General features: G+C 38.7%; 1 protein-coding gene across 3 annotated transcripts in view; it reads left to right on the top strand.

Annotated features, from left to right (window-relative positions):
- Positions 1 to 17,572, top strand: part of LOC146308466 (ceramide transfer protein) — a 30,602-nt gene that overhangs the window by 2,546 nt on the left and 10,484 nt on the right. For 2 of the 3 annotated variants that reach the window (XM_084746224.1, XM_084746225.1), the window contains exons 2-5: positions 631 to 765; positions 11,868 to 11,984; positions 16,730 to 16,837; positions 17,037 to 17,175. In XM_084746224.1, coding sequence (XP_084602350.1) covers positions 631 to 765; positions 11,868 to 11,984; positions 16,730 to 16,837; positions 17,037 to 17,175 — 499 coding nt within the window. Of the gene's footprint in view, positions 1 to 630; positions 766 to 11,867; positions 11,985 to 12,139; positions 12,206 to 16,729; positions 16,838 to 17,036; positions 17,176 to 17,572 lie in introns of all 3 variants that reach the window. The other variant, XM_084746223.1, reaches the window with a different exon arrangement.

Raw genomic sequence — 17,572 nt, 5'->3', positions numbered from 1 at the left:
ACGTCATAGGTCTTGTGAGGATTAATGAGTCTACACTTTACATAAAATCCCACATGAGCCTACATTTTATGTTTCTAATATTACCAGAAAAATGGAGACCATGCTCCAATTTAACAATCCAATCCAACGGTCCCTGAAAAAACTATTGTGTAACTTTTCTGTTGATGTTGATTCAGCTCTGTGGTGATGGTCAGTGCTGTAGTTTGAGGTTTTGTTTTATTAGACTGAACTGGAACGTTTTTAAGGTTTTTCCATATGTAATTAAGGTGGACAGTATGAGCTGGACTTAGAGTTATCATTAGACAAAAATAAAAATAAATGAGAAAGTTCTCAATTGCTGGCATAAGAAAAGAAAAACAAATAATATTCATAGTAATGTCAGGGCTGTTTTAAACTTTTATGGAGACAGATTTATAAAATGTGGAGGCAAAAAAAATTTCTATATTGTATTGTGAAGTAAAAGATATAATTGACCAGACAACAATTGATTTAAGAAAAAGGTTGAAGAAAATAATCTGTAGTTGCAGGCCTATTACAAAGATGTTGTATTCTGTTACATTGTAGATGTGTTTTGTATTTGTTCTTGTCCCTCACTATACAAATATATTAATAAACTGTTTTATTTTTCAGTGGACAAATTACATCCATGGGTGGCAGGACCGTTGGGTGGTCCTGAAGAACAACACACTGAGCTACTACAAGTCTCAGGATGAGACGGAGTACGGCTGTCGGGGTTCCCTCTGCCTTAGCAAAGCTGTTATAACTGTGAGTACTATTGAGATTCTTCACTACAAAGCAACACTCTGCCTTTCTGTTCACTGTGCTTCAGTATTCCACAGTCTTTTAGCTGCCGGCAGAACATATTTGAAGTAAGCTCTGTGCTCTTGAATGCAGCCTTACGTTTGTGCAATATCGGCCCTTTCAAAACATCTTACAAGAATGAGCGCTGTTGTTTGTGTAAGAGGGCTAAGAGAGGAACTATCGCTCTTGCTATTCAAGCTACCAAGTAGTAAAACTTACTGTGGCTCACATCCACTGCTGTTCGAGACCTGAGAGGATACTCTGTGAATGTTTATTTAAATTGCAAATCTAGACAAAAGCTACCCTTGTGTCACTTCACCTAAAGCTTCAGTTGATTTTCTCTGTCGCTCTAGTTTGACCTTCCGTTCAGATGAAAACAGCCAGGCAACATAGTGCTCAGGCATTTTGGTTGCATTATAACCACACATTTCCACCACAACAAATCATCTGCTTTGTTGCTTGTCGCTCGACATTTGGCGACACTTGAAAGTAGAGGGAAGCACCAACACATCCATCGACAGTGTGGGCACCCCTGGCCCTGGTGATAGGGAGCATAGATAAAAAACACTAATTGCAATGTGTCATAATGACACGCCATGTATATCTGTGATGTGGAGCGCACTGGTAAAGATGACAGAGGCCTTTTCTCAGGTTAGCAAATATGATCATACTTGAAGTTTGAAGCTGGAGCTTGTGCAACACAAAGAATACCAACTCAAAATCTATTGTGCTCTTATTAGTATTGTAACTGTTAAATTGTTTCACTGTTAGTGTTAAATTAGTCTAGTTCTGTTAGGTTTTTGCAATTTATTATATAAATTTGTTAAATGTTATGTATTTATGTATATTTATATATATATATTTAAGTATGCTTTAACTGTTGGCAGTTAATATATCCAAATTTGCCTTAGTAGTAAAAAAAATGCTTTTCAGTGTGTTGACCCTTGTTTAAAAAAAAAAAAAAGAAAGAAAAGTTTTGTAGGTTCAGGCACTGTTTAGCCACCAGTATCATTTTAAAAGTAACAGTGTTGTTATTTTGTAATCAACTTTGTTTTCGTCAGAAAAATGGCTTTTGCAAGGCAAATACACCACTGCTGTATAAAAATTCACAGAATTTCATCCTTGGTCATGCTTTTTCCTGCCTTGCATGCTTTGTTTTTCACTTCTGATAGAAAAAAATAGTTTTTGTTCTGTGTTGCACACTACATTTACTTTGGCTTGCTTGTGAAAACATTCCACTTGTGATTAACATTTCATCAAAATGTAAAACCCCACAGAAATTCAGAAGAACGTTAAGCTGTTTTGGTGTTTCTTATCAAAGAATGTCTAGTTGTTTCAGTAGTCTCTTAACCTTATAATATGAAATTCTGCTTCGGTTTTACCTGACAGAAAGTGTGTTTTTCAGCTTCAGTTTCATCAGCACAAGCCATGACTTTCTAACACTGTATTATATTGTTCAACTCAATATAAATGTGATCAACTGAGGAGAAATCTAAAGATCGAAAGATTCTGTTTTTGCTTCCATGCACATTCTACCCACCTCGCGCGCTTTCTCCCTTAGCCTTTCACATAGTTTTGAGAAATCTGGCATATGATATATTAAATGTGATTCAGATGTCAGGCATCTACCATATGTTTCTCTTTATTTCCTGAAGGAAAGACTCCTCCTTCCTGGATCCATGTGTGGAGGCCTAAATCTCGACTCTTAGTTGACAGTCGTAACCACAATGAACTTTACCCTAGAATTTCCCAATCTTGTTCTTCAACTGCAGGTGATAACCTATTTTTACAGTGAACTGCTAAAAATTATGTCCCAGTTTAAGCTTGAGGGTAACTGGCCTGTCAGGTGACCATTTTAGTTTCAAAACAACATGCTATGTGGTAAGACTTCACTTGAAGCTTCATCATGAGACTAGTAATGTTGTGTCACTGTTTAGGATTGACCAAGAAATGCAACAAAACAGTAGCTGTAGGATACAGCATACTGAAGCACAAACCCCCATGCTTATCACATGTTTAATAATATCCGGCTGTCTCACAGATTCAAATGAGCTGCCACACTCTGTTACGCACAGAAACGATAAATCCAAAAGTGTCAACAGTGTTTAGTACTGGATGTTCACGCTGTTCACACCTTTCATCACTTTTCAGCGGGAGCCCAGGTCAGTCATTGAGCGCAGCTCCGTCTGTGTCCCTCTCTAAACAGTAACGAGGGAAATGAATAAGTTACTGTTCCCAGGCAGCATAAAGCAGGCTTTGCTGTTAGATGTATTTGTTCAGCTTCATCCATTCCCAGCCTATGTAAATATTAACCTCCATGTGCTGCTCTATTGTAGTCATTTTTCATTCCAATGGAAATCTGCCTCTGAAGTCTGGTTGGGGCATACATAAGAAAGAGTTATAGCTGGTGATGGTCATGCACAGACAGTTAATGCCTTTTTTGAACAGAAATATCTTTTCTTTTTTTGTGCCAGTATTTCTCTCCGTCTCCTCATTGCTCTCACATAAACTCTCAGGTATGGATGCGCCATGATGCGGTCTGACAGAAGACTTGTGAGGTGTATTTATTGTTTAGTTTTATTGTTTGTACTAAATCTGCTTCTGCTTTGATTAATTGTATCAGCTTGATATAGTACATATTTGCATTTATGCCATACTAAATGTTTATCATTTTGTGGTATCCGACTTTGCTTGCTTACTTTGCTGAGTTATGAACTTGGGTCAGAGACTAATGACACTGTTGGAATAGAAAAGATCAGAATTCTGAATGATAAATAATGAAAATAAAAGAGCTCCCACATAAAAAATAACTAGCCTGTCAGCAGACTTTATGCTATTCAATTTAATATGATAATAAATGAAGAAAAGTGGGTAATCTCCATATTTGAGAGCATTTTCTGTGTTTTTTTAAATATTACTTTAGCCATTAATTAATTATCAAAACAATTCAGTAATTATTCATTTTTACTACTTGCCCAGTTGGTTAAGTGAGTTGCTAGATTAACTTGCCCAACATGGCATTTTACTTGCAAACAAGCAAGCAGGCAGTCCATGTTGTTGCAGATGTTGCATCTCTAGTGTGCATACAATGTACATACATTTATATGTCAAAGCGAAGTTGGGGGTCAAAGTTGCGCTATGAGTCATCCACAGATGACTCATCAGATACGACACTATAGCTGTGAAAATTTGTTAGACCTGTAAGATAAGTTGTTAATTCTTCATTGCAGAGCAACTGCAATCAGTGCTTAGAGACACTTCTCAAAAATCAACTCAGTATAAGACACAGTAATGATAATGCAAATCCTGCAGTTTGATGCTGTTGGCTCACTCTTCTTATGGTGGGTCTTGGTTCTGAGCAGCATAGCCAACTAGAGCATTGTTAGTAGGTGAGGCATTTTGGGACACATAATGCGGTCAAATGAACCTACAATATAAACTACTGCCTCCAGTTTCAGCAGACTGGAAACAACATCTGTTTGACACAGTCTTAACTAAAATTGGACACTGTAGCTTTTACAAAGGGAGTATTCATTCCAAAGCTGCTGGATTGAATTGCATGATACACTGTTCATTTCATTGTGTTCATCACCTGTCTACACAATAGTAAAGGTAGGTCATAAGCACCCTCTTTATGTGTTCACAGCTAACTATGACACTTACTACAGGGATAGACACTAATATTTTTAAGCACCACAGGCTACAACGCCCCCAGATTTGGTGGCCATAGTTCATTTTTGGTGGCCCACATTTAAACCTGTGTAAAAATAATATAGAAAAGGCAATTTAAAGCAGCTTAACACAGGGGCACTTGTGTTGTCCACTTCTCCCATGAACTGTAATGTGTTGTTTCCTGAAGGCATTGTTTCCAATGAAAAATGGGCCAGAATTCTCAGCTAGTTGAGGAAACTGGTGGCACACACTGTAAAACATTACATCCTTCGATGTATCATATTCTGACCACTTAAAGGCCTGCCTCCCTTCATTCCTACATTCCTACATTTTTACTACAGTTTTCTTTTTTCATAGTCTGCCTTTGGTGTTTCTGGTTTTTCTGAAAGGATCGCATTATTAGTTTAAGTAGGCTTAGTAACACTTACGTTTCCCTGACATATCGGTAGCTATGTGGCAACAAGGATGACTCACTGTTTTCATAGAATATTGCACGAAGAGGTGCAAAGGAATCGGGATGTTTGTGTAAGAGTGGCATTGTGTTGGTGAAGGTGTGCAATGTAGGGATAAAACTTGTGGCCACAGGGGGCCACCTGGATGGAATATTTGGTGCGGCCTTTGGGCCATGGTTAATGTCAAACCCTGTTTACTGAACTGAATACAGTGTTTCAACCAACATATCTTTTAGTTGCCTTGTTTTTATACACCAACATATCACAACAAGATTGTTGTTAGATGTGAAATGTTACAGACATTGTTCTGTCTGTATGCAACAGAACAAGTTATTACCCATAGCTGTTACATTGAGTGTTGAAGCTTCTGCCTGTTATTATTTTAGAAGAATTGCAGTCGAGATCAGTCTCTGAAACTGTATAGTATTTCATTTATTTTATCTCTCTTGAGGTCTGCCATTGACCACGTAAGAATGATGCCCTTCTTGTTCCTGTTCCAGTAGGAAAATTGTGCAGAATACTTCTTTTTACACAAAGAGAATTCTGACCTAAATATCAACATTTAGTAGATACACTGACAGTAGTACCGTGGCTAAAAAGGAAAACCATCAAACTCTGTGCTGACATTTGACTTGGACCAGGACTGTCTTGTCAAGTTGAGGATGTGATTGTGAGATTGTCGGTTGTAAATCTGCCACCACAACTGCTTTTGCAACTGTACCTGCAACGGCTGCTAACCACCATTGCCATTTTTAGATGCATGGTCAGTTAATAAGAACACACTGGCCTACTTGTAATTCCTTCTCTCAATGGCATTGGTTAATAGTGCAGACTGGATGTGTTATAGTTTCATGCTGGATTGTGTTTGAGTTCTTCAAGGCAGTGGCTCTTGATATATCTGTCACAATGAGACACTAAAATATTGGGAAAAAGAAAGAGATGAAAGGTCAAGTGGAGGTTGAATAGACTGTTGTGTGTGACGTAAGGTTTTGTGGAAATTATAAAGTGTCTTCAGCCAGGAAATGTGTGACTTCCTTTACGTTGGGGGTCATCAGGAGGGTCAGGAACCACATGCCTGTGTGTGTGTGTGTGTGTGTGTGTGTGTGTGTGTGTGTGTGTGTGTGTGTGTGTGTGTGTGTGTGTGTGTGGTGCAGTGATGAATGTTGTATTTATTATCACCCTTGCTCATTTAGCTTTCCATTTCCCTGTGTTTCACTCTGACTACTTGGTGAGTCAGTAGTTCCTGCCTTTGGGCCATTGGATTCCCTTTTTGGTATCCAGGGTGTACAGAAAGATGTTCCTGGCATCTAAGAAGCAATGTTAAAGGAAAAAGAAACTATATTTGTCTGAATATCCTCTTCAGAAAGCTGGTTTATTATGTTTAAATTTGCACAAATGAGTAATGGAATTCAGTGACATCTGGTCAGTGCAGCTTTGTAGGGGTTCTCTGTGTTTGCATTGGTTTCAGTCCCTCTATTTTCTTTTAGGTACTGAAAATCACAAGCTATTTTAAGGGGCGCTCCCATCCATCCAGTTCTGTGTCTGCAAACACGTACGCCAGCTCAAAAGGGGTTGGAAGGGAGAGGACAGAAGGGGAGCCTTTTTGAAGCTGAGTAGGAAGTTTATGTTTGAAGAGAATAGAGACCGAATAAAGCTGTTTTGTCTCATCATTTAGATTTTGGCATTGATAATACTTGTTACACTGTGGTACTGGCAGTAAAACAACAGTAATGATTTAATAAAATTTTGTTTCCCCCCTCCCTGTCCCATTTTCCCCTTAATATGCTCCCTTGTACAGTTGAAAACGATCCAAAACAAATGAGACACACAAATATGAGTCCTTTGAATCAAAGACTCTGTTTCTCGCACTGTTGAGAAATAGTTGCTGGCAGAGGCTTCTCACCAGCAAACACAGGCAAGGATGACAACAACAGAAAAACTGCTTTGGTGTCTCAGTGGGAATACTTACATTTGTGTAATCACACACTGGTTGATCGTAGTTATTCTGTTACACACATAGAGCTCCTTATGGCACCTACAGAGATTTCAACAATTTTGTAAGTTTATTGCAAGCCACACTGACATGAATCCAATAAACCTGGGTACAAAATCAAGTTGATCGATGCATTAAAATTTTAAGCTTGTAAGCCAAGAGATTGCTGGTTGGATTGTATTCATCTGCAGTTGTCACACTCAGCCATCCTCACCAAAACTCAGGGAGTAGCCCAGTTTAGAATGTAAACGTGATGGACATATTTACATCTGTTACATTTCATCATCCAATTGGTTCAGCCTTAAGTAACGCAAAGCCCGTGTTACAAAATTGTTACAGGTGATGATAATGTTGAGAATTGGGTTTTAAATTTCTGATTATTGACTTTTCTGCATCAATTCATCATCTTTCAAGAGAGAATCACGATGCATCTGAGAATTGATTGTTTCCCTTTCCCGTGGTAGGTTGTAGTAGCAGTCACATTGCAAGATGCTCATCCTGAATTTCTGTCAGAAGTTTGTCCCAGGCTATCTTTGGTTGCAGGACTGTCTCCTCATGTTCACAGTGTACTTTATGTCCCTGATACTTTTAGAAATTTATTGTGAGGTAACACTGTGGGACGACGCTTTCATGGCATGATGAAGACTTAGTGCCCCTTTGATTTGTTCCTTATTTGATTTTATCCTTTTAATCCACCAAGATAATCGAAATATTGATTTGTCCTGGGATCTTAAGTGCTTAGCTGCAGTCATATCTAAAATATCCATCCATCACTTTCTTTATACTTGCTTGTCCTGTGCATCGTCACAGTTTGGGAGGTGTTCCAGCATGAACTGGGCAGCAGAAATTCTCCAGCTCTTCACACTGACCTTGTACTACATTGCCATGTGTCTCTCAGTCATCAACCTATGCAGACATGCAGAAGTAGACAGACACACAAACTACGCCTTTCGCAGAGAGCCCAGACGGAGATCTTCATCAGCATGTCATGTCATCTTGTAAAGTGCAAGGCTGCCATGATGACCTTCCTGTGATGGATTATTGTTTACTGTAGCCTTGGATCCCAGTGACCCTCTCAGACCCAGTGCAGACTCCCATTCCTCAACCCTGCCCACCCGTCAGTATATCCATGACCCCATAGTCCAGAGGTGATCAAGAGCAATCCATTTTTCTCACATTCCTATGAACCAAATGACACTAAAATCAATTGTGCACAGGAATGCCCAACCATTTTCTGTAATTTCACACAGTTTTAATATAGTATAGTCACAGGAGTGTGGGGAAATTTATTGATTTTTCTCAGTTTTTGTAGTCAGTTCTCCTTCTTTACTTTCGGCTTGTATGGATTTATATTCTTACCTATTTTTAAAATTGTGTTGGTTTTGTCTTTGTTAATGTTTTAATTCTGATGGTTTTTGCAGATTTGAGCTGGTAGAACTAGTCCAGTCTGTGGGGCTTATATTTTGAAACTAGTCTCCGTAAGCCTGGCTTCAAAAGAGAAGGATGCTGTTGACATTGTCTGCTGATCTTTTGTCTTTCTTACAACAAATGGAGCATTTAAGAAGCGTCACACTTGCTTCCTTCCTTCCTTGCTTGTGCTTCCTCTTCTTGTCCATCTCCACTGCTGGTGTTGATCTTCTGCTTGTGCTGCTGGTAACTTTTAAATGAGCATCTGATTTGGAAAGTGTCCAGCATTCAGCCTTCATGTTGTGCATTATTGACACAGAGCATCTGGTCTTGGCTTCCGCGCAGTCCAGGTGTCGAGCAACTTGCGCTCTTCCAATGAAACCTCTCTAAAGACACCATAGTGGGCCATTTATTTCTCTGCCAGCTCAATGAAGTAATACAGTCTTCAGTAATGGTTTGGGCTCAGGCTGCCTCTGAGCACTTGCATTCATTGGGTGATATTAGATTGCAAGCTTGCAGTTGTTAATGATCGTATGTGACTGTTTTATTACAGCTTGTCACAGGGAATATAACATTTTATGTAGTCTAATTGTGTATAGAATAAACAGTTGGTAGACACGATTAATCAATAAAGTATAATTATAATACTTAAACTCACAATACCATATAGATTCACTAACCCAGAGAATCAATACATACCTTAATTAAACAACCACTGCACTTGTTTGTTTCAGTCACTATTTCTGAAAGTGCTGATGAATGGTTGTACTGGTTCTTGTAACATGGTAGACATAATAGATGATTGCACATGTTGTGAATTATAGACATACTGCAGGGCTTTTGGGAACCAAAGAAAATCATTTAAAATCTAAAATTAAAATTTTTTTCTTACAATACCAAGATCTCATCTTAATGTTTATTCTTTTTTTTTTATTGCAAGACAACATACAAAACATTAATAGGACAACATTAACCAATTTACCTTACCTTCAGGGCATGTTTGTCACATAAATTTTGTATTACGCCAAATACAACAGGTTAACCTACAAAATAAAGACTTTAAACAATATGTATTATAGCAAAGCTAATAACTTTTGGGTTTTAAGTCAGGTCACAGACAGATTACTTCATCAACCACACTACTTGATGAAACCAACCAGCAGACTAAAATGTTCATACAGCAAAAAGTAAACATTTTATCCACTCAGCTCTTCTGAGGCTGGGGGTGATGTTGTAATTTGTGCTGGCACTTTGACGTGGTGTCACTAAGTTTGGAGCAGAGGAAATGTTCAATAAATAGCCTGTCGCTCAAAAATAAAATGCATCAGGTCTTCATATGTCCTGTTCCCTGACAATAAGAAACATGTCTCTCCTTATGAAAAGAACACCAGTGACTCTCCAGCCAATAACAGTTTGGTCAGACAAGAACGTATCAACCAACAATCCAGAAGGCACCAGCCCTACAAATCTACTAAGGCAGGGATCCCATATGTGTTTATTGTATTGTGACCAACATAGGAATGTAGAGGCCTCTTCTCTGATGCGGTTTCTCTTTTGCTTACAGTTCAATTGCAATTTCTGGCATTTCTGCTTGTTCAGTCTGTTCCGTTCCTCACTCTTTTTCAAGCTGTGTCCTCAACAACACTTGAACAACTCAGACTCTCACTCATATATTAGCCTGTCCTCTCGCTGTGATTAGACCTTGAGAGTGATTTAGCAAGTGTCATTTCAGAAGGCCGTACGCATTTGGTACTAGGCAGGTAAATACCATTGCTGTCACCACTACTCCCTCCTCCCAACCCCCCGCAGACACACACACATACAAATATACAGTCCCTGGTTGCTGGCCATGCAAGTGCAGCAGTTTTACTGCGCTGACGGTACACTAGAGGCCTATTAGGAATATGCACCATCCTGTAAGTTGCCTTAAAAGGCCAGTTATCTGCCATTTCTCCTCCTATGGGACAGTGGTGTCTGAAAATGGAGGCTGTGCTGCCTCTAGTATGTTCTTCCTTGTCCTTTGCCTCTGTGAGATATATACAGCAGACAGGCTTACACTAAAGCCTCTGGAAATTAGGCTTAAAAATAGTAAAAATGCATATATGATATCAAAGCTGAGTGTCTCATTAAGCATCCACAAACATGCATGAAAATAAACGTTTATTTTAAAACTTGGTATACAAAACAGTACATTTTGCTATCATGATCATTGCTTGAGATTGCATGGACCGGACGCTAAGCAATGTACAGCTTTGTACGGCGGCAGCAAAAAAAAAAAATTTTAGTCAGTAAAAAAATCAGTATCTGTTAAAGTGCACGCTATATTTAGAATATTTTCACCTTTTTACTTTGCCGTCAGACAGCCTTTTCTGACGAGAAACTAAAACTGCCATCTATGCTGTCTTGAAAGCCATTAGACTCCTTTGACATTTTACCTCAAGTTTCTGGACTATTGCAGCCTCTACTAGTTAGTTTATTTGTGTGACTTTGGCATTTTTCACAAACGTTTTGCAATTAATTACCTGAACTAACACATTAAAACACCAAAGCATAAGTCAGGGCTCAAAAGACAAGTACTATTAAGCTAGAAACCATTAAACTATACTGACAATTAATGCAAAAACTGCAGAAAATTATTTTTTGAACCTTTCAAATATGAAAATTTTCACTTTTCTGGGTTAAATATCTTATTATACTGTGATGGAGTTCCATATTTCCAGTTGTTAAACTCATCTCAGGAACAGATTGTCACCCACCCTGTAAAGCATAGGAGAGAGATTAGCAGTTTGCTATTTCAGTGCTATTTACACGGATGGCCACTCTCACCTCCCCCTGCTCTTCCTGAGTAGGAAAGAGATTTGCCTTTCCTCTTCCTATGAAAAGAACATGACAGCAAGCTCAGAAATGTATGACATCATTATGACAGTTATCAAGCCAGCTGGGTTCCTATAACTGGCCTCTTTTCATTGCATCCTCCAGCATCTGATCCTCTCTCTGCTTCTATCTGATATCAGAGAGGATTTCATCGTAAAGACTGATATCGGAAAGATCGACAGTATGGATGTAACAATATACTGAATATTGAAATAAACTAATTTCTCAATACCGTACCAAACTGAAAATATCTACCATGATATTACATGGTTGATTACATTATTATTTTTTTATTTTATTTTTTAAAAGGACTGCTACTGACTGCTGGATTGTTTTTTTTTGCAATTGTACATACATAATTCAAACATTCATTCCCGAAGATATCTTAGAGATATTAGAGATATTATAAGAATTGCAATATAACAGCATTATAATGAAACACTGTTGTGCTACAGAGATGCCCCAGCATATAAATCATGTTCTCCAGATGTAAGAGACCCCAACAAATGTCACATTATCATGACTTTCATAGTTTTTTTCAGTAAAAATTAAAATTGTGCTACAGAAATGATCATTTGCACTTATTGTAAATCATCCCACTTGCACATCTGTAACAGTGATTAACCAAACTTCTTGACCTGTGTCCTTTTTTTGTGTTTATTTTTTAGCCTCATGAGTTTGATGAGTGCCGGCTGGACATCAGTGTCAACGACAGTGTGTGGTACCTAAGAGCACAAGACCCAGAGCACAGACACCAGTGGATCGACTCCATTGAGCTCCACAGGGTAAGTCATGCACACTCTCAACACAGCAGGCAATAAACTGCTGGTGTCAAGACACCAAATCCATGTCACGTTTTCAACATTATACATATCAGCTAATACAAGGTTGTGAATGTGTGTGTGTTTACTGTATGCATGTGTGTGTGTGTTTCTATCAGAGTATCAGAGAGGGGAGCAGAGAGAAGGGAGGCATCCAGGGGACACTAATCATCCCTCCACCACTGGTGCGTTTGGTAGAATGTCTATAGGACTGTAGGACTGACTGAGTGCTTCACTTGGCTTTTAGCATAGTACACTGTAGTAGCAAGTGTGTGTATGTGTGTTTGTGTAAAGGGGATAGTTCAGATTATTTGAAGTGGGGGTTTATGAGGCGACTCCCTAAAAATTTGGTATTTCACCTTGGGGTGGTACTTTACATCCTGCACATAAAGAGTGTTGTGTGCCTTATGCGCAAACTCATTGCATGCATTGGATTGTCTCATCACTTTCTGGATACACTAGCAAGACTTGAACCTAAAAAGTTGTTTGATAACCTAATCTTTGTCTTAACCCCAAGATTAAACATGATTGTAACTTCAAACAGATGGTTATTTTTTTGTGTGTGATTAACGATTTATGCACTTTTTACTCCTTGTGCTGCTGGCATGGCTGCACTTACTCTTGATAAATTCTCAGATATGTCATACAGTTATACTACAAATATACAGCTACAACTAAATAGTGCTAAAATATATTGTGATTTAGATGGACAATGTCCATGAACATAGGCATAGGAATAGTGCATCTGTACTCTATAAACCTTCATACCTGACATATGCCATATAAACTTTTCTCATATTTTATGTGTAGTATTGTATATATTTTCTAAGAAATAAAACTAGCCTACAGTGTACCACTGAGACCATCTTCTCATTTTCAACAAACCAAAATAATCTGTAAGTATTTTTTAGTTCTGTATTCTTATAAAGGTGCACACCGTTTAAGTAGCCTACCAACAACTAAGTGCAGTTGATATGGGGCACATGTTATCACAATCAAACTTTAGCATGTCTGGATAGTGAATAAAGAAGAAGTAGTTAGTAGTAGTCATTATTTGTACAAAACTAACTCACCCTCAATCGTGAAAAAACACTGAATGTGTACTCAGCACAGGCTGCCCATCCAGGTGAAATACCAAGTTTAAGGAGTCCTGTTTGACATACTTATTGATAGTCTTCAAATAATATGAACCCTCTCTTTAACTTGTGTGCCTATGCTTGTTTAGTCCATAAAATATTTTTGCACAAGCATGTATGATGTGTGGATAGTTTTATCCTAGATGGTTCCTAGATGGTACATGTTGCTTTTAACAGAGGGCATGTTGAACTTTATCTTAGCCCTGGACTAACAGTTGGCTCAGGGTGAGGATAATCCCTTTTCATGGACACACACTTAACACTACTCCTACTAACTCTGAAAATGGTTAGTTTTTCTGCAAAACAGATGGCTGGCAACCCTGTTTTCATGATTTTCTGGGGACAACCCTGAAACGTTGAGGTTAACTTGTCCTGGAGGAGAGTCACTTTGCCCGGACTGCAGTCAGGGCTTTCTTGCTTTGTTGTTTGCCTAAAATATCAGCACAATGTGAGTTTACACAGGGCTGAAATACAAGTTAAGCCTTTTAAGTGCCGTGCAAAAGTAACACCCATTGTATTCAGTCAGTGTGAAGGACAAAGGAAGCAGATTGCAATCCCTACTGTGGACTGCTGAGTAGAAGACAATGGAGGAAAGGAGAGGAAGACCTACTAAATTCTTATGGTCATATATACACAGTAACCAACCATGAAATATGTAAATGATGTTCTGCATTGTTGATAAGAATAAGAATCCCTTGTGACATCTGGTAATTGAGTGTTTATGGCTTTATTATTCATTCTAGCGAGGGAAGAAAGAGAACAACATCAACAAAAACGTTTTTATACTGATGCATGTGTTTGATCGAAGTCAGACACAGTCCACACCACCACACCTCACTCTATCTGCCAAAAACACATTCATGCTCACTCGTGGTTCTGACTTTGGGAAACCCCCCCCCCACCCCCCTTCCCTGCTCCTCCCCCTTTTCTGCTGCCTCACATTTATCCCAACACCGGGGATCCACCATGACTCATTTTGGAGCAGGAGGGTAGTTATGGAGGAGTAGCTGTGCACGTATACATGCACATGCACTCACAACAGGCCCACACCACCACACCCACAATGAGTCACCACTGAAAACTCTTCTTCCTAGAAGGTCCCGCTTCCTTCTCTAACCCACATTACTCACAGCACTCAGCAGCCCAGCGTCACCAGGGAGACAAAACACACTACGGCTAACACTTAAAGTCTTCTCTGAGTTTGAGTCAGTGAAAAATCTTAATATGAAAACAACTCTTGTCTCTAGGATACTATCTGCATTAAAGTAAACTGTGCTAACTGTACTGAATATTCAGGGTTTGCACAAAGTCTGTCAAATTTGGGAAATGCTTTCTTTTAATAGTTAAGTTTTTGAGGTTAGAAACATGCTTGAAATGAAACATACTCCTTGAGAAATGCTCCATTTTCTTAAATCTGGTGTTAAACAAACTGACAATATACATTGATTGCTGAGGGTATAAGTCATGAGTGGATATTTTTGGTTGAGGTACCTTAAAAGTGCTTGAATTTTACTCTTAAATGCTTAACAAACCCCATATATATTGTAAATCTGCAGTGGCAACCATTTGACATAAATCCTGATAATATAAGGTCAGTTTTTCCTGCTTTTTTTATCCCTAAAACCAACAATTCTGGGACTTGAAGAAGTCTTTCTCAGCTTTTTCTTATCAGCACCAGGCTTTTTGTCTCCTATTGTCCAAAGTCAGAAGCGTGTTTGCACTGGGGCTTTAATCACCCGGCACATAAATGTACACAAACACTCACACAGTAGCTCAGTATTTGCTTTACTGCGTGCATCTTAAGAACATGTGCATATGTGTCAGTATTACTGTACAGTAGGCTGTTGACAGGAGATCCAGCAACTGATAAATCTTAGCTTTTATTCTGTATTTTCTGAATTTATCAAACAATAAAGCTGCAGCAAAACCACTTGCATTGATTTTTTTTCTGTCGTCAAACAGATTAAGCACCCTCATGCAAACAGTCAGATAGTGCTGTCTGTGCTGATGAAGTCAGTGGGGTAGCAGTATGTTGGCTAAAGGGCAAGCAGCGCAGACTGAAATCCATGTGAACACAGGCGGAGTTACCTCTGGTCGTTGACCGACAGTTACCCCAGCCTCTTACTAATTCCAGTCACGTGCATGTACATTTCATGCCCTCTGGTGGTTGAAATCAGAAATGTCTCTTAAAGGGAAACGCATCTTTGTTTCTACTGTTGACCAGTGTTTTCCTGTGCCATTGAACCTTTCCTCTCTGCTGTCACCGACCAGCTATTCTGGGCGCCAGGCTGTTATGCAAGAGGAAAGGGGAACCAGTAAGGTTTACGGGAAGTCAGTTGATGTTTCAGTTACCATGGTCACCATGTGTCACATTTTGCTGCTGTTGTGGTCACCCTCTCCTTTCGTTACAACACTAGGAGCAATATTATGATGACTTCATTGAAGGCTGTTTTTGTTTCCCTATTTTCATGCATCACAAAAATGAGTTTTAAAAAAAGGAAAGAGAACAAAAATGTAAATTTGGCAATGATGTGATGTTTAAAATGGGGACAACTGATAAGTGGTCTGGTTAATTTTCAGATCCAGTATTCAGTAATGGAATAACAATGCAAGGAATCACAAATAGAAGAGGCAGCAAAAGATAAGAACTATGGAGAACCAGAAGTGTCACAAATACTAATTAGGGATTTCATTTATTAATAAATAACTGTGCAATAAAAATGGGCATTAAACAGGCAAATGTATTTATCTATAACTAACTTACAAAATAAGTCATCATTTGATATTTTAATGGGCTATAAAAATAAGAATTATAAAACCTTTAATATACAAATGGAATATTATGCAATAAATAGTTCAAAATTTTAAGTTTTACTAAATGTATATTGATTCCAAATATTGGTTTCCTTAATTACTAATAATAATTGTATTGGTATAAGCCTTGCAAAAAACAGGCGACTCGTAGTTGAAAACACCAAAATAAATGAGCCACAACTCGCAGTTGCATCAAAGTAGTTGGAAACATGTCTTACACACAGTAGGGCTGTGGCGGTATTGAGTTTGTCTTACAGCAGTGATTGAGCAGCATATTCCCATGTGATGATGTGGTGATGATGGTAATGAGCTAAACCCCGTGGCAGGCGTCACATGGCTGTGGTATTGCATTAATGCTGTTATCATCACAGCCCTAATACACACTTGTATGATGCTGAGTCATGGTCTGATTGTGTAACAAAGCTGAAGATGGCAGGTGAGGACACTTCAGATCAGATGGACACTTAGAACAGAGATTACTGATATCACTTTAAGTAGTTGAGCTTGTGTTTTGTGTCACTGGGTTTGTTTAATATGTCACTGCAGAATTGTTGCTGTTTCAGTCACAGTCAAGCTCTTTTTCTCATGCATGGTCTTTTGTTTTGATTACATTTTTGTTTAAATTAATAATTATAAAGCATTTTGATTTAAATCTGTAATTTAAATGAATAATTATAATGTATTTTATGAATTTAGGAAAAAAAAAAATCACAAATTTGTTTCCACTGTTTGTCTCCACACCTGTGGTTTTCTTCACAGGCCGATTCTGGATATGGCTCAGAGTCCAGTCTGCGGAGACACGGCTCCATGCTGTCTCTCACCTCAGCCACCAGCGGCTACTCTGCCACCTCCACATCCTCCTTCAAGGTGAGTCTTCTGCTAAATGTTTACTGTGGCTGAGAAGATCATTGGCTTCAATATTGTATCTGCACACACGGGGGATGTTTGTAGGCACACATGGGCTGTTAATTTTGTCAGCAAACACGTACTGGAATCGCTGCATTGATGACCATGGAAATACAAACAAAAGCTTAATAACCACTGTGTGTCTTTATTTTTTCTCTAGAAGGGTCACAGCCTGAGAGAGAAGCTGGCTGAGATGGAGACCTTCAGAGACATCTTGTGTAGGCAGGTGGACACGCTTCAGAAATACTTTGATGGCTGTGCAGACGCTGTGTCAAAGGATGAGCTGCAGAGGGACAAAAGTAAGACCCACAGACACCTATACTCCTTTTAACCAATTCTTTTGTTACTCTGTAGGGGTCTGATTTTTGTGGTTTTAGGGGTGGATTTTGGACAAGTGAAAAATTCCAGGTTTATTTTAGAGCTGTCATTCCATGCCTCTATTTTGATCATTTCTTTCAATCAAAATTTATTTGTTATAGAGCAGTGTTGCTTGAAGGGTTAGTGTGCGAGACGTTTCATGTTTTCTTAAACATCTGTATCAGCCTAGAAATTTACAATCACTGCATCCCTGCTTTTAGGTATTTCATAGACAAAACAATTAAATGATAAATTGTTGAAGCCTAGTTTAGTTTGTCATATATTTGTCATATAGTTGTTGCATTAGGTGTAACAATGTGTGGGCGTGTGTTAGTGCAA

Source organism: Lutjanus erythropterus, chromosome 20, assembly GCF_056507025.1.
Source record: "Lutjanus erythropterus isolate fLutEry1 chromosome 20, fLutEry1.hap2, whole genome shotgun sequence".
Lineage (NCBI taxonomy): Eukaryota > Metazoa > Chordata > Actinopteri > Lutjaniformes > Lutjanidae > Lutjanus > Lutjanus erythropterus.
This window is presented reverse-complemented; position numbering and strand designations above follow the sequence as displayed.